The 22,776-nt window shown below is 40.9% G+C and overlaps 2 protein-coding genes across 4 annotated transcripts in view; one reads left to right on the top strand and one right to left on the bottom strand.

Moving 5' to 3' along the window:
• The window catches only part of preb (prolactin regulatory element binding), a 57,423-nt gene that overhangs the window by 16,829 nt on the left and 17,818 nt on the right, over positions 1–22,776 (top strand). For all 3 annotated transcript variants that reach the window (XM_047361316.1, XM_047361315.1, XM_047361314.1), the window contains one exon: positions 697–864. In XM_047361316.1, the coding sequence (XP_047217272.1) occupies positions 730–864 (135 nt within the window). In that variant the 5' untranslated portion in view covers positions 697–729. The remainder of the gene's footprint in view (positions 1–696; positions 865–22,776) is intronic.
• On the bottom strand, positions 9,033–21,668 carry LOC124865841 (syncytin-B-like). The gene is made up of 2 exons (XM_047361317.1): positions 21,379–21,668; positions 9,033–12,061 (listed from the first exon to the last, which is right to left on the bottom strand). The coding sequence occupies exon 2, from the start codon at positions 10,797–10,799 to the stop codon at positions 9,708–9,710; it is 1,092 nt and encodes a 363-aa protein (XP_047217273.1). The 5' UTR covers positions 10,800–12,061; positions 21,379–21,668; the 3' UTR covers positions 9,033–9,707.

Here is a 22,776-nt window from a genome sequence, read left to right as displayed (position 1 = left end):
ACTTTCTGATGTTTAGAAGTTCCTCTCTGCTGAAAGAGACCACCAACTAGTGGCAGAATGTACCACGAAAACAATTATTTTTGTTTAGAATGTATTACTTCTGAATTATGATTTGTAATTATAATTTTGATAAATATTTATAATTAATAATTGTAAACTCTTACACCATGCAACAAAGGAGTGACTTTAACAGAATTGTGTGGTCGGCTGTGTCAAAACAGATGACAGATCCAATAAAACCATTATGCTGCACTGACCAGAGTCTATAGCCATCAACATATCATTAGAGACTGTAAGGCTTCAAGGGACTCTCAGTAGCATGTATCTTGCCAAAACCAGATAGAAACTTATCTTGGATATTAGCGCTTTCCAAAAAAGCCACTAGTTTCTCCACAACTTTAGCAAGAAAAAGCTATTTTAATATTGGCCTGTCATTGCTTGGCTCATATTGATCCAAACTTGACTTTTTGAAAATAAGACTTGAAACTGCTAGTTTTAAATACCATGGAACTGACCCAGTAGAAAGAGAAATGTTATTCAGTTTGACAACATGTGGGCAAACAATATCAAACACCTGTAGAAACAGTGATGTGGGTATGACATCTAGGTTAGAGGAGCAAGGTTTAATCTTTTTTATGGTATAAAAATGTCTCTCTGTCTGCATAGCAACAAAGACTAACACTTTGTTCTCAACAGGTGTCGTTGAATACAGAGGTTTTATGAAGCACTATGGGGAAGAGGAAGGTGCAGGACTTATATAGAGCCCCATTTCCATTGTACACCATCAAAGTGGATGCAGCTACAGGGCTTGTAATAACAGCCGGAGGAGGGGGTCCCTCAAAGACAGGAATACAAAATGCTATGGTAAGTATTTCAGATCAATATATAAAGATGGCTTTAGATAAAGACTAAAGTACCTTAACAACCTTTCAGCTTTCGAAACTCAGATAGAACAGTAGGCTGGCTTTATGGATTCTTGATTTGTATTTAAAATGTTTTTTTAAATTGTAATATGAGATCAAAGTACCTACTTATTTTCAGGTTTTTACCTTTTCCACAAATTACATTTAATTCTCATTAAGGTTCCCATTTACTTATTGTGACTATGATTGTGATGTGTGTGTTTCTCCAGCCCACCATTTCTGTTTCACCTTCAAACAGACAGGAAGAAGATACTTAGTAAAATGAACTCAGTATGATTTCTCATTTGGAATGTATCTGGAATTGGAAATAATATTAAAAAGCATAAGCACAAGGACAAATTAACCCCAGTGGCAATTTCTCTATTGATTGGAATAAATCACAGGCCCATCCTATCTCCTCTAATATTCATCTCTCTCCAACCATTCTTTTGAAAACATCAGGTACCCGGGCAATAATATTTTTAACAGGTTGAATGAGCTAACACAATTGAATTATAACCCATTACTCAAATTATTAAAGACGTACTCACACGATGGAAAACTCCCTTTGTCACTTGTGGAAAGAGTCTCTGCAATTAAAATGATGGTCGCCTAAAAAATTCATCTTCTCTATGACCTCAGTTAAACCCTCCTGCAGTCCTGGCTAAGCGCCTAGTACAAAGCGAGGCAGATTTCACGGGAGGCGCCAGAAAGAACTGCATGGGGGTTGCTCTGACCCCCTCAGGACGAAAAATGTAGGGCAATGGTCGGAAATGTTATGTGGAGGGTTCCCTGCAGCCCAGCGCGTGGGAATACCACGAAAGAGACAGGGAAAACTTGAATAGCACACACAGGGTCTGTGCGACACCCTCTAGAACTGCAGGAGTGTTAAACCACCCCAGACCTGCTTCAAAAACTTAGATTCTATCATATCAAAATTTCTTAACTTCAACGCAAAAATTAAAAAACTTCTCAAAACGCTAGAAGTTTAGGAGGATTAGAACTGCAATTGTTTAATAAATATTATCCGGCACATAGTTCACAATATATCTTAAGATGGATTTGTCAAAGGATAGAAATTAAACAAATGCTATGTAAGGAAATCTTTATCTCAGATATCCAATTCATCAGCCCTTTAATTAAGCAGCACAGCTGTTTTAAAAGCATCAATATCAGTACCTCTTTGACAGCCTGGTGGGAATATCTCAAAATGCAGAAGGCTTCAATTCTCCCTTGCAGACACCCAGTGGAACAATCTAGACATCCTGCAAAATAAGTGTTCCTAACATTTCCACATGGAACAGTAAAGGAATAAGTCATTCAGAGGGCCTATTTGATGGAAAAGATTTAGATAGATATAGATAGATATAGATTTGGAGTTTATTGTCCAAAGGAAATTTGTCTTGATACAAATAGTGACTGCTGCAATATGCAAAAATTTATAAACATCACATAACATTCACACATATCCACTTTCCACTTAACATATTGCACAAGGCCAATAGTGAATGTATAAGATCAAAATGAAACAAATATATAATAACCAGACAGGCCCAGAAAAGTATCTCAGACCTCACTCACATCCTTCACTCAATCTCTCAGCTCCTTCCCTCGGGTCGGTGCCTCAGAGTTCCTGTATGCAGACTGAACTGCTACAAGAACTAATTTGTTCCACTCTCAATCAAAGCCTTAAACAGCAATAAAAACACTGAATTGTGATTATAGAATGTACAGGTAATGCTCAATAGTACTTTTAATTATTTAATGTGTTTTTATTGTGTTTCATCAAAAATGTTCTGAAGTGAGGAAAGCTGCTTGACTCCCATCAGCTTCATAGCGCTTTGTGGGAGCTGGGTGAGCTGGGCCTTCTTTTGGTCAGACAGGTTACTGAACCAGGCTGAGATGCTGTATCTGACGATGCTCTCTATTATGGCATGGTAAAAGTCAAGTTTATTTATATAGCGCTTTTCAGCGACAAGGCACTCAAAGCGCTGTACATGAGGAAAAACATTACAATGATACAGAAAATCAAACAGAAAAACAAATCAAATGACACTGATAATCCTTGGGAGTTTACTGGTAAGAGCTGGTTCTAATCTCACCTTTCTAATAGAGGTAATTAGCTCATTAAGTCCTCTGTGGTAAGGAATTCATCCTGTGCTAGAAGAAAAATTATAATATTAATCCTTGAGGTCGCAGGTATGAGGCAGCTGTGGTCCCATCATTCAAATAAGCTGGGTCACTGGTATAAAACAGTTCTAGTCCAAACTTTTTAAATACTAATAATGTTTGGCTGTCACTGGTATGATATAGTTGTAATACAATCCTTTTAAGAAATCTAAAATTCTCAGCTCATTGGTGTAAAAACAGCTTTAGTCCACATTTTCAAATACTAATAATATTTGGCTTTCGCTGGTAATCCTTCTGAGAAATCTGAAAATCTACGAAAGTAATGAAATCACACATTTAGGTAGATGAGAAAAGAGACCACATTAGGTAAGAAGAGGGAAAAAAATCATATTTCACACTTTATTCTTAGCAGGATACAGTTTGAGATTGCAAAAAAAAAACTCAAGCACACAGAAGCAACATATATAGGAAACAACATCATGCAGGGGATCCGGTGAAGGCGGTGTGAAGGGGTGCATATGTTTATCTTGAGCATTTGTGTGTGTGCATGTGAGTGTGTGCAAAGTAAGTCCGTGAAGCACTGTCACAGAGACCATTATCCTTGATGGTACAATGGAAGGTCCATCAACCGGCCACACAGTTCTGGGCAGGTCCACAGATGTCCTCAGGGAAGGGAGGGAGCAGAGCATCATGTTTATATGACTTCCAGGAGAAGTTGAAGATAGCCAGCCATCAAGGCCGTGTAGGGGAGCCAGATTCAGAAAAACAACAATTATTTGGGTTAGGCTGACTCTTAATTTTCCGTCAGCCTTGAGAGTCTCGCTGGTGCTTCTCCGTGGCAAATCCAAACAACCAAATTCCTGGTCTGTCGCCAGATTCGAGCGAACAACTTTCTCCAAGATTTATCCCATTTCACCCCTGAGTCCAGGAACCGCAACCTGTCTGCGATTGTGTAAGGATCACATCCAGTCTCCGATTCAGCTCAGGTTACATCTCAGTCTGAATGTCGATTGCTCTGAAGATCCCATCACACATGCCAGGCAGCCTTACAATGGCCAGATCAGCTGCCGACGTTTTTCAAATTTCTCGATATGCCAGGTAACCGCCAACTCCAAAAAGCAGAAATCCTGTTATCAAACATCCAATTGTGTACACATCTTCAACATCCTCGACTGAAAATATTGACAGACACACAATCCTCCACTTCTGCCAGGAGTCCATCGTGTATCCAGAGAAAAATGTCCCGTCTGGACAAGAGGGTCCCCTTCAGCATGTCTTCTCATTGAGAAAATTTGATCAATTACATTGATCAGCTGACCAAATCCATAACTCCGAATTTTGGACGATATGCAAAAAGAGGCTCCAAAAAGAAAGACTGAGACACAGAGCTGAAGCAGGGCAGATATGGGAGGGGGTGGGAGACAGAGAAAAGCGTCCTCCTCCACTGAGAGCAGAAAGAAAAGAAGAGAAGCATCACCTTATAACTGACACCCAAGGCCCTCAGCCTGCAGAGGAAGTATAGTCGCTGCTGGACCCTGGTGCAGACATAATCAACCTGAGCATGCCATGTGAGTTTATTGTCTATTTGTATTCCCAGGTATTTATAAGAATCCACCTGGGTAATACTGTGATGATGGACGGCCACTGGTGAGTGGTCTCCAACAGACTTGGGTCAAAGATCATTTCCTGTGTTTTTTGGACATTTTAAGAGTCAGGGAGTGTTCATTGCACCACTGAACAAAACTTTGGATCTGCTGTTTGTATGTAAAAGAATGTCACACAAACTAGCAACAGCAGAGCATGTATCCGTGTCACCGGCAGAGCAGTGCCATTCTTCTTGCTTTAAATGCCTTTAATATTTTAGAAGAGTCAAATGACATTGATAAGCATAAATTCTTTGAATATCAGCTAAAATCTATTATCCAGTCCAAATTTAATTTGGAATTGTTATGGACATGGAGACGGAAACGAAAGGAAAATATAAGGAAAAGAAACAGAGGTGGGGCAAAAAGGAAAAAGGGAGAGAAGGAGAAAAGAATGGAGGAGAGAAAGAAGAATGAAAAGAGCATCTGAATAGCTGATTTTATGTGTGATCAGCTGGTTTAGAATGTTATTAAAAACACCTGATGTGTCCTTTCTTTCATTCTTCAGGCATGGTTTCTAATTTATAAATAGTACAATTATATTTCGGTTTGACCTGCTCTGACCATTGTGTTCCTTAATATTACTCTAGTCGCTCTCAAGTTTTATTAACTTTTCCCTGCATTACCTCAGTGAAAACCTTCTCATTTCTCCTGGTCCCATGACCAATCAGTGAACAGCAGTCTTTTCACGTTACATGGAGTCCCTACTTAGCCACAGTTATACCTGAAAGTTCAGGTCGGAGTCCATCACTACACCCAGGTTTCGAGCCTGATTGGTGGTTTCTAGCTGTATTAACTGAAGCTGTGTGCTAACTTTCAACCGCTCTTTTTTTGGTCAAAAGATTATTACTTCAGGTTTGTTTTGATTCAGCTTACAAAAATGTTGGCACATCCATGCATTGATTTCTTCTAAGCATTTACCCAGCGCTTGAATGGGTTCATAGTCACCTGGTTACATCGTAACATATAGCTGTGTGTCATCTGCATAGTTTTGATAACTTACATTGTTGTTTATTAAAATCTGAGATGGGGGAGCATGTAGATATTGAATAGGAGGGGCCCTAAGATGGACCCTTGGGGACACACACCATGCACGTAAACTGTTTAGAATTTTACCTTCAGGCCGCCGCTACAGAGCACTGTTTACTAAAACCAGCCGCCACAGAGACATTTTCTTCCCTCAGGCTGTTTCTCTGATGAACATTCAATAGAGTACAGAACAACAGCATACAGATGTTGCAAATGCAACTTTTTTATTAGATATGTGTATATTGTACATTGTAAATTGTAAATTTGTATATTCTGTAATGCAGAATATTGCATTGTACATTGTATATTGTACATTGTAAATTGTAAAATTGTATATTCTGTGATGCAAAAACAGAACAAAAGAGCAAAGTGTACCGGAGGCAAATTCCTTGTTTGTATGTACGAACTTGGCAATAAAGCTGATTCTGATTCTGATGATATGGCAGCCCAAACCATCACTGATCCACCCCCATGTATCACTCTGGGTATGCAACAGTCTGGGTGGTACGCTTCTTTGGGGCTTCTCCACACCGTAACTCTCCCGGATGTGGGGAAAACAGTAAAGGTGGACACATCAGAGAACAATACATGTTTCACATTGTCCATAGCCCAAGATTTGCGCTCCTTGCACCATTGAAACCGATGTTTGGCATTGGCATGAGTGACCAAAGGTTTGGCTAAAGCAGCCCGGCTGTGTATATTGACCCTGTGGAGCACCTGACGGGCAGTTCTGGTGGAAACAAGAGAATTGAGGTGCACATTTAATTCTGCCGTGATTTGGGCAGCCGTTGTTTTATGTTTTTTGGATACAATCTGGGTTAGCACCCGTACATCCCTTTCAGACAGCTTCCTCTTGCGTCCACGGTTAATCCTGTTGGATGTGGTTCGTCCTTCTTGGTGGTATGCTGACATTACCCTGGATATCTTGGCTCTTGATACATCACAAAGACTTGCTGTTTTGGTCACAGAGACGTGCACCAACAATTTGTCCTCTCTTGAACTCTGGTATGTCACCCATAATGTTGTGTGCATTTCAATATTTTGAGCAAAACGGTGCTCTTACCCTGCTAATTGAACCTTCACACTCTGTTCTTACTGGTGCAATGTGCAATCAATGAAGACTGGCTACCAGGCTGGTCCAGTTTAGCCATGAAACCTCCCACACTAAAATGACAGGTGTTTCAGTTTCATTATCCAATCCCTGTACAATGTGTCTCTCGCAATGTTACCAAGTCCTTACTGGAGATGTGAGCTACCCATTTTTCCATGAGTGCTAAAACTTTTGTAACCCCATGTTACTTTATTACTAACATTCCACCCTTCTGACGCAGGTTCCAACCCATGCAACAATCCAGCAAAATGTTTGATAAAAACTGTTCTAGTAACCAGGATCACATTATATAGAACCAAAGAAATGAATTCTGACATAACTATGTGCCACTATGAAATTACCAAAAGCAACATAAAGAAAATCCAGTTGTTTTTAACTGCAATTCAATCTGGGATTTGGAAGCATTATTCTAAACATGGATTATTATGTCATGCAACACATAAACAAACATTAATTCCAACAAAACAAAAACAAAACAACAAAGACAGACAAATTGCCAAAGTTGAAGCTTCTGGAATTCAAAGACATTTTTAACAATCTCTTTTCAAAATATGTTTTCTCAGCCATATCTCTTAATGCTGTAATTGATCAATTTTGTTATGACAATCTTCAGAATTCTGTTTAAGATGAATGCACATAGTCTGTATTCAAGAATTTCTCTGCTCAGGTTAAATGCAGAGAAGTATTTTAAACCGGCGTTGACATTTTTATGGTATACCAAAACAAAACTGCAGTGTTAGACTTAACCAGAAGTTAAGCTAAGAAGCTTTATTCCAAATTGGACTTTGTTCCCACATAGTGTTTCAAAAGGAGAACAGACATTATTAGGCCAGAGCAGCTAAGCGTTGCGAAGGCCTATTGTAATGCAAATGTTTATTATTTTTCTCCGGGCAAATTAATTGCCTTTTTGGGGGCCTAAACATGTCCAAAAACTCACCAAACTTTACCCAAAATTGTCCCCCTAGTGAAATTTAAGGTTTTTAATGGAATTAATAATGGGCGTGGCCAAATGGCTCTACAGCGCCCCATAAAGCGAGATAGGTCAACTGGTAAGTCCTAGAGAGTTGAAATTTGGTACATAGCTAGATCTCCCCAAATCATGAAAAAAAGCCTCTTGGGGGTATGCCTTAAAACCAACAGGAAGTCGGCCATTTTGGGTCAAAGGGTCATTTTTGGACGTTTTTCACTTTTCATACATGTCGAACTTTAACAAACTCATCCTAGGGATTTTGAGCTACCGGCTTCATATTTGGTCAGTATGTAGTTAAGGCATTGGGGATTAAAAGTGATCAAAATTGTGAGTTTTTGAGCATGTTGAAGGGGCGGGACCAGGCCTCAAAGTTAGCATTCTCGCCGCACATTTCCAACAGCAACAACTTTCACATAAATTGGCTGAAATACACCAAACCTGGTATTATTGATCCGTCTCAGGTCACCAATAATCCTATCTGGTCAAATGATAACATCATCAAAGCCACGTCCCCTGAGAAGAGGAAGTCACTTTTTTCACTTTGAAAGGTGCCTCTCTGACCCTCTTGACCCAATCAACTTGAAACTGTGTCAGAAGACAGATAACTAGTGGGTCTAACTTCATTTGAAGCACAGTGACTTTTCATAAAAGGGCGTGGCCATGGCGGCGCGGCGAAGTCAGACGTCACGCCATGGTCATACGTTTGGCTCTAATTTCCACATATATCATCTGATCTGCACCAAAATCAATGTGATTGATCCTTGTCCAGTCCCCAAAAGAAATCTGATAACATGGTGGGCGTGGCCTAATTTCTTCACAGTGTCCCCCTACAAAACTTTAAAAAATCATCCCCAAGCCATGCTTTGACCGAGGATTGTGAAATTTGGTAGACATATGTATCTTCTCAGGACCTACAAAAAAGTCTCTTGGAGCATTGATCCTAAGCCTCAAAATCTGACTTCTCGCCATGAAACACGAAACTGTTATAGTTTGTTGTAGAACAATTCGCATCCAGAGACTGATGTATGTCACTCAGAATCAGCTTTATTTTAATCTTGCAAGAGAGAAGGATTTTACAGCATTGGAGATGTGCTCAGTAGTGCTGCCAAATCATTCTGACCAAACAAAGTAAAAGTTCTCCTATAAGCTACAACAGTTTTCAAGGTGACTCTCATGAGACCTGTTGTCCTAGACATAATCTAAACAGTGTGGCATACATATTATCTCACACAGCTGCAAGTAGAAGGCTGAGAAACCATTATTCTAAGACTAAATAAGAGAAGAATGGAACAACACAGAGGGGATCTAATAATTTTGTCAGTTCCTGTAGAGTATCAAGGAGCAAATCAAGCAAGGCACTAACATTTCCAAAACAATCCACCCTCTTCGATTATAATGAAACTAGTTTCATATGTTATCGAACACCTGAGAAAATTTTACTGAATGACAAAGAAGGAAAGTACAAGAAAATGATTTTCAAAAATGTAAACTGATTAGTAATAAAATGAATAATAAAAACGAATAAAAAATTGATTATATGAAATAAGTAGTCATAAAAATTGACTAAAGAATGTAAAATGAATAATGAAACATCACAAAGCTAAATACTACAACAAATCTATTATTACTGTTATCCTCTTTGTTGGCAACAATTTGTCATTCTGATGGAAACAAAAACATCTCTTCGATCAACAACCTTTTAAGGAATGATTAGATAAAATGAATACACCTATAATATAAAGAATTCAAACACTCAAAAAAAATTTTATGAAGAAAATGTAGTAGAATATATTAGTACACCAATATACTAGCAAAATTAAATCATGAGTTATCATCTACCCTGTGTGTGTTTGGTACACATCTATGTGAGTAGAATTTGGAGGATTATATGAATAGATGTAAATTGAATATCGGTAAATTTATTAGAAAGCATCATCATCATGAGAGTCGCTGTCAGACTCATCAGAGCAATCCATGGGTTCCTGTACACCTGTGCGGAGAGGCTTCTGATATGACCTAGAGGAGTCCTCCTTTGACAGAGCTGTAGTGATCAATCTGTTAATTAGAGTGCGCAGACAGGGAATGGCACAACATCCACAGCAAATGAGAATACCTGCGAAGATGGCAAAGGAAGTCATACCTGTAATAATAAAATCCTTCCATTTACCAATAGTGTCAGCAAACCAATCAGGTAAAGAATCTACACCAGAGTCTTCTGTCATGTGATGAGCCAGGGTGCGCAATTCATCTAGGGCCTTGGCTACTGAACCATCAGGGGCTGTATTATTTGGAATAAAAGTACAGCATAAAGAACCAAACATGGCAAAAATACCACCCTTTTCAGCTAACAACATGTCTAAGGCCATTCTGTTTTGCCAAGACATAAGAGAACTAGAGGATAATTGGTCAGTTACACCTACTATTACATCTCTGGTAATGTTTACTAAGCGCTGTATATTATAGTGAACATAATTAATGCGATCAACATTTTTCTTAGGAGTAATCCAAAGAAATATTGATTCAAACCCATTGGCTATAGGACTGGCTAACTTATATTCATACGGAACACCACATGGAACCCCAATAGCATCGAAATAAGTGGGATCGTTATGTCTGAAAGAAAAATCCACTGCACGTTTGTGACGGAGAATCGATGATGGAGAAGTTGGCAAATGTCCAAGCAAAACCACTGGTAGAGCTAATCTAACTAAAGTACATGTTCCTGACCAAGAAGAAGGCAAATAATTGAACAGTGTCTTTCCACCACAAAACCAGAAGAGGTCAGCACATGCATGGAGGAGTGAACTAGCATTATCCCAGGTTGTAACATTTATGGTATCTGGACACCAAGACTTAGACATGTGACCCACAAAGCTGTAATTCCTCCTGGTAAGCCATGTGTAATTTCCTGTTCTAGGTGTGAAAACCGGAGGGATGGTGTGATTGTTAGCAGGTGGGAAAAGGTCACTCAAAGTGGAACAATGTTTAGGTGAAGTCATGTGTAGAGCTAACATGCAGTCAAACCCAGGGCGGTCTATGTTGTATAAGAAGCAGGAGTAGTGAAAAGTTGTGGTGTGGCTGATGGACAGGCAATACACTCTGTCATGTTATTGGTTTTTGAAGTAAATGTAATCCATTCTGACCAGATGTTTTTTATCAGAAAATCCAGTTTCAACTTGTAACATTACCTCAGGTGATGAAACATGTAAGTAAGTCACCAGTGCTTGAGGAGGTGTGGTTGGGCTTGGAGAAGTGCTAACATCAGAAATATCTAAAATTTCATCAGGAGGTTTAGGCTGATCCACAAACTGAATTCGAAACAATCCCTGTGGGTCTTTTCCAGAAACATCAGCTCCTAAAATCAAAACAAGTTCATTAAGATCTGCATGTTTAACAGTAGGCCAGGGATTCTTCCACATTCCCCTGACTGTTATTACCAGTGGATTATATCTAGTGTTGTCAGTTCGCTGAGTAGATTTGTCTCTAATCAAACTGATGAGACCCCACTTTCCAAATGCTAGGGCACAAATGTACACGTCTGCATTCTGAAAATAACTGTCACGACCTTCACAGGGGACCACATCACAGAGGTCAATCTTCGCTGCCACTGTGGTATTCCCAGGAACCTGTATGGTTACCAGCCATGAGTTCCTTTCTACAATGGCCATCAGGACTGCTCTGCCTGTCCTGATGTGCTTTTGAGCAACAAACACATGCAAATAAAAAAGACAATATAACATAACAATGATGAATACAAAGAGTAACGCATATGCAATAGTCTTTCCCCATCTCTTGTAATCCTTAATTTTGGAAGATTCGGGGCTGAAAGGAGGCATCCTCTTCTCGTCCAAGTACTCCTTTTAACAAACGTTGCACTGCCCAAGGGATTATTGTGCCCTTGTCAGAACAGTGTTCTTCACCCACCTTTTCAATCACTCTACAGTGATTAGCTTACAGTTCGTAGCCTTGTGGTGGGCCGCTGTCCTCACACGTTAAGCAGTAGATGATCCAGGTAAAAGATTATTTGGATCCTGGGGACCAGGAGATTCCAGAGGAGCTGGAATCTGCTTGCAATGCAATGCGTGTATCCATGTGATTCACTCTGCCACCTTCACAGCCGTGTGGGTGACCAGCAGGATCTGAAATGGTCCTCTCCAGCGCCTGGACTTCCAGTGTTTCCTCCTAAACTCTCTGACCAGGACCCAGTCACCTGGCACCAATGAATGGAGGGGAGATGTGGCTGTCTCAGGTAGTGTCGCTTTCACCGTCTGTGAAACTTGAGAAAGCACAGTCGACAGGTTTCGACAGTAAGACAACATCTTATCTTCACACAAAGATGTGGAGGGCAATGGTCTTGGCAATGTTCCCATGCCCAAATTTGGAGGTCAGCCAAACAGCACCTCAAAAAGACTGAGGTTTACCCGTGCTCTTTGACTCATTCTCATATAAGTGAGTACAATAGGCAGGGCCTTTGTCCAAGGTAAGCCAGTTTCTTCACAACACTTGGCTAATTTTAATTTCAAAGTCCCATTTTCACGTTCCACTGCGCCACCACTCTGTGGATGGTATGCATAGGTCAAACCCCAGGAACGTACTCACCTCCTTCATTGCTGCATTCACAAAATGAGTGCCATTGTCGCTAGAAATCTTTGAAGAAATGCCCCATCGGGGAATTATTTCTGTTAAAAGGGCTTTGGTGACTGTGTGGCTGTCTGCGCTTTTGCTTGGAAACGTTTGAATCAATTTGCTAAACATGTCAACAACAACCAACACATACATTTTCCCTTCAAATGGAGTGAGTTCAATGAAGTCCATCATAAGATGTTCAAATGGCCTATCTGGCTGTGGATGTGCAGCTTGAGTCATCTGTGGTGATTTGCCTGCATTGTATGCTGCACAGATCATACAAGATTGACAGAACTTATGAGCATAAATACAGAAACCTTTTGTGAACCACTGAGATGTTAAAGCAGCTATCATTCCCTCTTTTGAACAATGATCCAAACCATGTGTGAGCTTTGCATAATGTGGAAAGAAGTGTTCGGGAAGACATGGTTTATCGGTCGGGCCCATCCAAACACCATCAGTGCATTTTGCTCCTGCTGAAGCCCACACGCACCTCTCTCCCACAGAAGCAAAGCTCTGTAATGCTTTCAAGTCATACAGGGGTGGAGAGGGAGGGGTATCCTTGTGTGTGTACAAAGCAGTAAAAAGAGGTGCAGAAGAAGCCGCTAGTTTCGCTGCTAAATCCGCTCTGCTGTTCCCTTGTGAAACAACATCTGTCGAAGATGTGTGTGCTGCGCATTTACACACAGAGATAGCTTTTGGTAAAAGAATTGCTCCGCGCAGGTTAGAAACCTGAACATGGTTAAAAATGGGTTTTCCATCGCTTTTAAGAAACTTTCTGTGTTTCCACAATGCCCCGAAATCATGGACTATACCAAATCCGTATCTCGAGTCTGTGTAAATGTTTACAGTTTGATTTTCAGCTAATCTGCAAGTTTCAGTCAGGGCCACAAGCTCAGCAGCCTGGGCAGAAAAGTGTTTTGGCAGTGAGCATGAAACAAGAGTTTCATGGGAAGAACACACTGCAAAACCCACCTGATTCCAACCAGTATCAGGGTTTCGAGTAGCCGAACCATCAACAAATAAAATCATCTCTGGATTCTTCAGAGGTATCTCAGAAAGGTCATGCCGGGGTGTGCAAACTTCCTCCAACACTGAAACACAGTTATGAGGTTCCCCATCTTCTGGCGTGGGGAGAAATGTTGCTGGATTGAGCACAGTACACCTTTTAACAGTTATATTTGGCATGTCCAAAAGAATCAATGTGTATCTCAGCCAGCGAGCAGCAGAAAGGTGTGATGTTTTTTGTTCAAGCAGAATAAGAGCAACAGAGTGTGGAACCAAAACTGTGAGGTCTGCAAATCCAACAATGTCTCTAGAAGCCAACACAGCTTTTTCTGCAGCTGCCACAGCACGAAGGCAGTTAGGGAGTCCTATAGCCACAGGGTCCAATTTTCCAGAAAAATAAGCAACGGCTCGCCGTGTACCTCCATGATCTTGGAGGAGAACTAATGTCATGCACCCATGTTTTTCATCAACAACCTCAAAAAAGGTTTGTTAGGATTTGGTAATCCTAAAGTAGGATCCTTCTGTAAAGCCAGCTTAAGTTGTATGAAAGCTGCTTCTGCTTCAGGTGTCCAAACAATATTGTCCTGAGATTGAAGACCTTTACCATGCATGAGAGCACCCAACGGGGCTTCCATACAGGAATAATTATAAATAAAATTCCTGCAATAGGAAGTCATGCCCAAAAATGACATCAACTGTTTTTTTGTAACAGGTTTTGGAATGTTTTGCACTGCATTCACACGCTTTGAGAAAAGAGTTTTACCTTCAGCAGAAATAACATGACCTAAAAAGGTTACTTGTTGCTGGACAAGCTGAAGTTTAGAAAGAGAGTCCTTGTGCCCTCTGAATGCAAATGTTTCAACAGTGTGACAGTGTCCTTCTCACATTGCTCCTTAAAAGAACAACAAAGCAGAAGATCATCAACATACTGCAATAAAACAGAGCCTGAGGTCAACTATGACTCAAGACTAGCTTTCAATGCAGCATTACAGTGCCTTGCGAAAGTATTCGGCCCCCTTGAACTTTTCAACCTTTTGTCACATTTCAGGCTTCAAACATAAAGATATAAAATTAGACTTTTTTGTGAAGAATCAACAAGTGGGACACAATCGTGAAGTGGAATAAAATTTATTGGATGTGTCGAACATTTTTAACAAATAAAAAACTGAAAAGTGGGGCGTGCAATATTATTCGGCCCCTTTACTTTCAGTGCAGCAAACTCACTCCAGACGTTCAGGGAGGATCTCTGAATGATCCAATGTTGTCCCAAATGACTGACGATAATAAATAGAATCCACCTGTGTGTGATCAAGTCTCCGTATAAATGCACCTGCTCTGTGATAGTCACAAGGTTCTGTTCAAAGTGCAGAGAGCATCATGAAGACCAAGGAACACACCAGGCAGGTCCGAGATACTGTTGTGGAGAAGTTTAAAGCCGGATTTGGATACAAAAAGATTTCCCGAGTTTTAAACATCCCAAGGAGCATTGTACAAGCAATCATATTGAAATGGAAGGAGTATCAGACCACTGCAAATCTACCAAGACCCGGCCGTCCCTCTAAACTTTCATCTCGAACAAGGAGAAGACTGATCAGAGATGCAGCCAAAAGGCCCATGATCACTCTGGATGAACTGCAGAGATGTACAGCTGAGGTGGGAGAGTCTGTCCATAGGACAGCAATCAGTCGTACACTGCACAAATCTGGCCTTTATGGAAGAGTGGCAAGAAGAAAGCCATTTCTCAAAGATATTGTTGAGGTAAAATAATGCTATCACTGATATTCTTGCGGCCTCAACCTCTCCCAGTCCTGATGTCGTGAGAAAGAACAGATGAAGAGCAGGAAATTAAGATTAACGCAAGTTTAATTTGGAAGATAAATCCAATGATTTCTAATGCAAAATGAATATACAAAATAACGCAATGAAAGAAAATTACATAAAGAAGAGAGAATTTACATAAGGGCCCTTACGGAGAGAGATGGATTTTCAGCAAAGCATGGCTGTCTTTACCCAGATGTCTCTGTCATTTCAAGTTCCAGGTACATCTTTATACTGTGGACTTCAAAGCTTACTGACTGTGCCTTCCATCAGGTGTTGTAAATCAGCCAAGCTCCCTTGTGGCATCTATACCACGGCCAAAAGTTGACATTTATTGCTTTATTGTCCCTACAGCCAGCTTTTACGGCTTGCAGCTGCCGAGACCCTTCTAACCCCTGTTTCACCCTGACCCCTGCTGTACTCTCTCCCCAAGGCTCACTCATGTTAAATTTCAGTTCCATGTTCTCACATTCAAACTAAACTAATAGCATGAAATTACATGATTTTAATTCTCAACAATATCCATAAAAAGTCTAGTTTAAAGTTTGCCACAAGCCACCTGGGAGACACACCAAACATGTGGAAGAAGGTGCTCTGGTCTGATAAAACCAAAATTGAACTGACCACAATACGAACGCAAAACGAAATGTTTGGCGTAAAAGCAACACAGCTCATCACCCTGAACACACCATCACCACTGTCAAACATGGTGGTGGCAGCATCATGGTTTGGGCCTGCTTTTCGTCAGCAGGGACAGGGAAGATGGTCAAAATATATGGGAACATGGATGGGGCCAAATACAGGACCATTCTGGAAGAAAACCTGTTTGAGTCTGTAAGAGACCTGAGACTGGGACGAAGATTTATCTTCCAACAAGACAATGATACAAAACATAAAGCCAAATCTACAATGGAATGGTTCACAAATAAACATATCCAGGTGTTGAAATGGCCAAGTCAAAGTCCAGACCTGAATCCTAGAAAGAGCTGAAGACTGCTGTTCACGTACGCTCTCCATCCAACCTCACTGAGCTCGAGCTGTTTTGCAAGGAAGAATGGGCAAGAATTCCAGTCTCTCAATGTGCAAAACTGATAGAGACATACCCCCAAGGGACTTGCAGCTGCAATTGCAGCAAAGGGTGGCGCTACAAAGTATTAACGCAAGGGGGCCGAATAATATTGCACGCCCCAGTTTTCAGTTTTTTATTTGTTAAACAAGTTTGACACATCCAATAAATTTCATTCCACTTCACGATTGTGTCCCACTTGTTGTTGATTCTTCACAAAAAATTCGAATTTTATATCTTTATGTTTGAAGCCTGAAATGTGGCAAGAGGTTGACCAGTTCAAGGGGGCCGAATACTCCAGTGAATTGTTGAAGATCTCAGTGAAGATCGGTGCCAGTTGGTCGGCACAGGCTCTCAGGCATGATGGGGAGACATTATCAAGTCCTGAGACCTTACTTGTTTTCAGGCGCCGAATGAGCCTTTTTACATCTTCCTCTGAGAATCTTAGTGCAAGCAGGGGGTCTAAGGGTAGGGGGGTGGTTGGTGTACGACAAGAATTTGTGTCTGAATGGTATGTGGAGGAGCTGGGTTGAGGTGTGAACTGCTGCTTTTCATACCTGCAATAGAAGGTATTCAACTGATTTGCCAGGTGAGGATTCTGCTCAGGGTTTCGGGAATGGCTCCTGTAGGCAGTCAGGTTTTTCAAAGCATTCCGAACAGCAGAAGCGTCTTCATGTGAGAAGGTTTTCTTTAGCTTCTCACTGTAGCTTCTCTTCACTGCATTGATCTCATTGGTCAGTTTGTCCTGGCCTGCTTAGACAGAATGGCCAAGTCAAAGTCCAGACCTGAATCCAAACAAGAATCTGTGAAAAGAGCTGAAGACTGCTGTTCACGAACACTCTCCATCCAACCTCACTGAGCTCGAGCTGTTTTGCAAGGAAGAATGGGCAAGAATTTCAGTCTCTCGATGTGCAAAACTGATAGAGACATCCCCCAAGCGACTTGCAGCTGTAATTGCAGCAAAGGGTGGTGCTACAAAGTATTAAGGCAAAGGGGCCAAATAATATTGCAAGCCCCACTTTTCAGTTTTTTATTTGTTAAAGAAGTTTGACACATCCAATACATTTCATTCCACTTCACAATTGTGTCCCACTTGTTGATTCTTCACAAAAAATTGAATTTTATATCTTTATGTTTGAAGCCTGAAATGTGGCAAGAGGTTAAAAAGTTCAAAGGGGCCGAATACTTTCGCAAGGCACTGTATATATATTCGCACTTTCACAATAACCTTGACACAGACGAGTGAAAGTATAAAGTTTTCCTTCAAACTCAAAAGCAAACCAAAATTGGCTCTGCTTATCAACAGGTACACTAAAAAACGCATTTGAAAGATCAACAACAGAAAAAAACTTTTCATTTGGAGGAACTTGTGACAAAATAGTGTGTGGGTTTGGAACTGTAGGAGCTCTGGCTTGTACTGAAGCATTTACAGCTTGTAAATCTTGCACAAACCTCCATTCAACAGGTTCTCCTTTACTCCTGATCTTTTTAACAGGAAAAAGAGGAGTTCTTACAGGAGAGCTTTCACAAGGAACAATAATACCTTCTTTCAGAAGCAATTAAAAAACAGGTTTGATTCCTGCAATGGCTTCTGGTTTGAGTGGGTATTGTTTCACACATGGTCTGTAGTTTGACTGTGGAGTCACAACAACAGGTTCACAACCTTTTATGAGTCACATATTATATTTACTTTTCGCCCACAGGCCAGGAGGCACCTGGACCAACAATGGATGTGAAGTGGCATCAATTTCAACAAATGAGCCATTTTGGGAAAACAGATCATTTTCTGGGATCAACTGAACAGTTCTTTGGCAGTGCGGTGTGCTAAGAAAAGGTCTTTTAAATGCAGAAAGTCTCTTAGAAAACATAAGATTAGAATTTGTTGGTACCACAGTCCAATCAGATACTTTTTCACACTGCAACACAAAATAGTTTATGTGTCCACTTTCGTGTTACAGATTTTGCGATGTGTGGGACAGCGTCTCTTGTTTTGAAAAGCTGCAGCTGGTGTGAGTTCAGACAAACAGCAAGCGCAAAAGTATTAGCATTCCAATACAGCAGAGACGTGGTTAGTTTTTCACAAGAAATGCGAAACCGAGCTTTCTCATATTCTTTGTCAGAACCCAACGACATATGAGCAATACAGTTTAAATCAACAGCTTGCATAAAATCACAGGAGGGATTAACAACTGATCTAACCTCCTTCAGAAACTGCTGTGAACACAATGAATTTTGCACTTTCCACTCATAAGCATAGTTTAATGCTTGTGGACTGAACTGTACTGCAGTGAACATTGTGTTAGCCTGAGTAGAGACCCTTATCCCCTCTGGGGTGGACATTAGAATGATCCCTAGCTTGCACATCAAATCTCTACCCATCAAATTTACAGGACACAATGATGATAAGAGGAAACAATGTTTGAAAGTAAACCCCTCAGGTGTTACACATACGATGGGCTTTGTAACATGTTCCCTTGTCGTCTGCCCTGATGCTGACATAGAAAAAACATGATTTCCACTGAGTTTTGGGGGTGTTGAAAATTCCTCTGCCTTAACAACAGAAGAAGTTGCTCCTGAGTCTACCATAAATGATATTTTCTTTCCTGAGACTATAAGATCAAACATTGGGAAAGCTTTATATGTCTCTGAAGTAAAATGAGCATAAGTTGGTATATATTTTCTCTCACATTTCTTTTCCAAAACAGCAATAGCATGTTGCACTTTAGTCAAGTCATAACAGTCATTGCAAAGCAGCTTTTCATTGGGTGAAATAGGAAGAGAAGGAAAAGTGGATTGAGCATCTGTATGCATATTTGTATGTGTGTGTGTGTCTAACTGAGAAATAGGATTGCTAGGAAAAGAGTGTGGAGCTGTTGGATGTGTGTTAAAGAGGTGTGGTGTGGTACCGCTTTGACGAGACGGCTGACACTGTGGTGGGTTGCGCTTGCCCTCCTCTGCCTCGGTTAGTCAATCAGCCTGGTAAGATGCGGCCTCAGCTGGGTAGGGACATTGATCCCTCCAATGTCCCTTTCTGCCACACTTGAAACAGGCGTCTGGATCACAAAAACGTCTTCCCGGACCTCTCTGTGGGCCTCGCTTTTGTCGATATCCTCCCTCCCTATTCCTTCCAACATTTTAATACATCGTAATCGTGGCTAGATGCAGTTCTTTATCAGATGCTTCTTTTTTACTCCGCTACCGTTCTTCAAACATGAGTTGAACATGTTTGGCATGTCTGCGAACATTGGCAAGACGAGGATGATCCGCCCAGCCCACATATGCCCCCTTAAGATGTTGTGCTAAAAGCGGAAGCATTCCTTTAATGACCGCATCACAAACAAGGGTTTCCCAGACCCCTGCTTCTGTACCCACTTCTGTGGGCATTTCTATCCCACTGTACTTGGTCACTGCTTCGATCACTCTGGTGATGAAATCGTTAGTGTCTTCATCACCTTTCTTCTTGCAGGCATAGATGTTAGTCATATTGATCTTTCGGGGGAACTCTTCCTTTATGGCAACCGCCAGGTGATCAACGGCATTCCTGTATTCCATATTTGAAACATGATCCCAATCCTCATCAGACGTAGGTTTGGAACAGGGAGCTTGTTATGGCTTTTTGCAATGTCAGACGCAGTTATTTTACGTGCCAGGATTCTGCGTATTTCAGCACCAGTAGGACGATATTCCTTGCAAAAATCAGAGAAGCTGGTGGAAAAAACTTCACCTGAGATAGGTCAGGGAGAAGTTTTGCGCACTCCTCGATGTCATGAGAAGTGCATGACTGGAAAACCAAGTTAGGTCCATTTGGACCCAATACTTCCACCATGGGTGCAGTGAGAGTGTGTCCCTGAGCCTGTCCCTTCTGTCTGGTATGAGAAGACGGAGGGCTGGAGCTCAGACTTGGCAGTGAATCAGAAGGATCTGAGGAGCTGTGCAGATGTGGTGTTAGAGCTGTCTTCCACCTTCAGTGACTGCTGTTGCTCCGAGGCTGCAGAGGAGGAGCTGTCAGGCTGCTGTTCGTTTCTGATGGGTCGGTAAACATATGAGTCCAGATCGTGGTCCACCACAGCCGCCAGAGTCGTCAAAGCTCGTAGAACGGGTTGTAGAGAGTGAGAAATAAGAGAAGAATTAACAGAAGTGCCAGACTTTAAAGCTGGATTATAAGGGGGTGTGGTTATTTTGTGTATTTTTGCATCAGTATTAGGACCAAAGCTGGTAAGAACAGGTACAGAGACAGCTTTTATTTTGTCGCCCACCCATGTCTTTACTGTCATCCTGATTCCCTGGCATCATATTAGAGGTTTTTTTATTTTGGCGTCGCTCAGCTTCATCTTTCCAACATTTTAAGCATGCTTTATCTTTTTTCATAGCCTGGTAATCTTTTTGATCTATTTCTTTTTTTGTCCCTCTAATTTTTCCTCCTTTTCTTTTATAGCTTCTTCAATCCTTTGTAAAACTGTAAGATTGTATGAACCCCCTGCAGGAAAGTTAAATTCTTTAACCCATTTGTTTATGCACTCAGTGCTTTGTGGACCATATTTTTTTTTACCATAAAATCAAATGTTTCTCCCTGGGGAGGAGGAGGTGATCCCTTAGAACTGAACCGCTGTCCCATACTGACAGCCTTGCCACACCCTTTACTTCCTGGTAAATGGGGGAATATTCCTTTAAAACCTGCAGACGTCTCCGCAAGCGTTTAGAGCTTTATGGCACCCTAATCGCCTTCCCCCTAACTTACTCATTAGGGGACCCTCGCTCAACCGTACAGGGAGGGGTCTCTATTGGTGATTTACTGTTCACCCGCGCGCAGCGTGGCGTCAACCGCGCCAGCGAGGTTCGTACACCTCGCTCCTGTTCCAAGGAGGGAAAAATCCCAGATCCCCTTTGTCCCCAGTAGAAAACGGTTACTTTTAAACTTTTAGTTAAAATTTAACAAGTCCTTATTATTATTAAGCCTATTATTATTTTCACTATTTTTGCAATTTAATTTATAGGCCCTTGTTTTAATTTGTTTTTGTATTTCTAATATAACCTAATGATAATAATTATTAAATTGTGCTGTTTCAAGATCTCACCATCTCTGGGAAGAAATCTGGTTCTTTCTGGATTCCAGTGCTGAGTCTCCCAGGAACCTTGACGCAGAAGTCCTCTGTCCCTGTAACACTAAGCGGGGTAAAGGCAAGGAATCTCTTCCAAGGCTGGCGCCTGGCACTTCTTCATCAATGTCCCCAGAGTAAATTTGTCAAGGAATCCTGTTCGCGACGCCAAATTGTTGTAGAAAAATTTGCATCCAGAGACTGATGTATGTCACTCAGAATCATCTTTATTTTAATCTTGCAAGAGAGAAGGATTTTACAGCATTGGAGATGTGCTCAGTAGTGCTGCCAAATCATTCTGACCAAACAAAGTAAAAGTTCTCCTATAAGCTACAACAGTTTTCAAGGTGACTCTCATGAGACCTGTTGTCCTAGACATAATCTTAACAGTGTGGCATACATATTATCTCTCACAGCTACAAGCAGAAGGCTGAGAAACAATTACTCTAAGACTAAGCAAAGAAGAATGGAACAACACAGAGGGGTTCTAATACTTATGTCAGTTCCTGTTGAGTATCAAGGAGCAAATCAAACAAGGCACTAAAATTTCCATAACAAGTTTCTACAAGGAAAGTCACAGAGACATGAAACCTTCTGGGATTTATCCATATGATGACTGGAACAATATTCAATGGTCAACTGCTGACATCATTGAAGTCCTGCCCCCTGAGAACAAGAAGTGTAATGTTTCACTTAGTGTGGCCCATATTTGATCTCTTTCACCTAATCAACATGAAACTGTCTCCAATGACAGATAACACAACAGTCTAACTTGGTCTCCAGTACTGACAGGTTTGGCTAGAGGGTGTGGCCGTGGCGGCATTGCACCCCCTAGAAGATTTTAAAAATCAGCCCCAAGTCATGCTTTGACTAAGGAGTCTGAAATTTTGTACACATATATAACTTCTCAGGACCTACAAAAAAGTCTCTTGGAACATTGGTCCAAACCCCACAGGAAGTTGGCCATTTTGGATTGAAGTTGCCATTTTGACCCCAGTTTTGCCCTTTCTAGCCCGCATATCTGAGCGAACTCCTTCTACAGCTTTTGACTTAGAGACTTTAAAATCACTCAGTATACTCTTAAGGCACTGGGGATCAAAAGTTATCAAAAGCTTTTGATACATGAAGGCGTGTGGGCGTGGCCACGCCTCAAAATATGACTTCTCACCATAAAAGACGAAGTTGATATACAGGTCCTTCTCAAAGAATTAGCATATTGTGATAAAGTTCATTATTTTCCATGATGTCATGATGAAAATTTAACATTCATATATTTTAGATTCATTGCACACTAACTGAAATATTTCAGGTCTTTTATTGTCTTAATACGAATGATTTTGGCATACAGCTCATGAAAACCCAAAATTCCTATCTCAC

This window comes from Girardinichthys multiradiatus, chromosome 3 (genome assembly GCF_021462225.1).
Source record: "Girardinichthys multiradiatus isolate DD_20200921_A chromosome 3, DD_fGirMul_XY1, whole genome shotgun sequence".
NCBI classification, from domain to species: Eukaryota; Metazoa; Chordata; class Actinopteri; order Cyprinodontiformes; family Goodeidae; genus Girardinichthys; species Girardinichthys multiradiatus.
The sequence above is the reverse complement of the archived record's forward strand: the minus strand, read 5'-3'. Positions and strand labels throughout refer to the sequence as shown.

Excerpts from the sequence above, each read along its gene's own strand:
- LOC124865841 (XM_047361317.1), bottom strand. The coding sequence starts at position 10,799 with ATGTTAGCTCTACACATGACTTCACCTAAACATTGTTCCACTTTGAGT.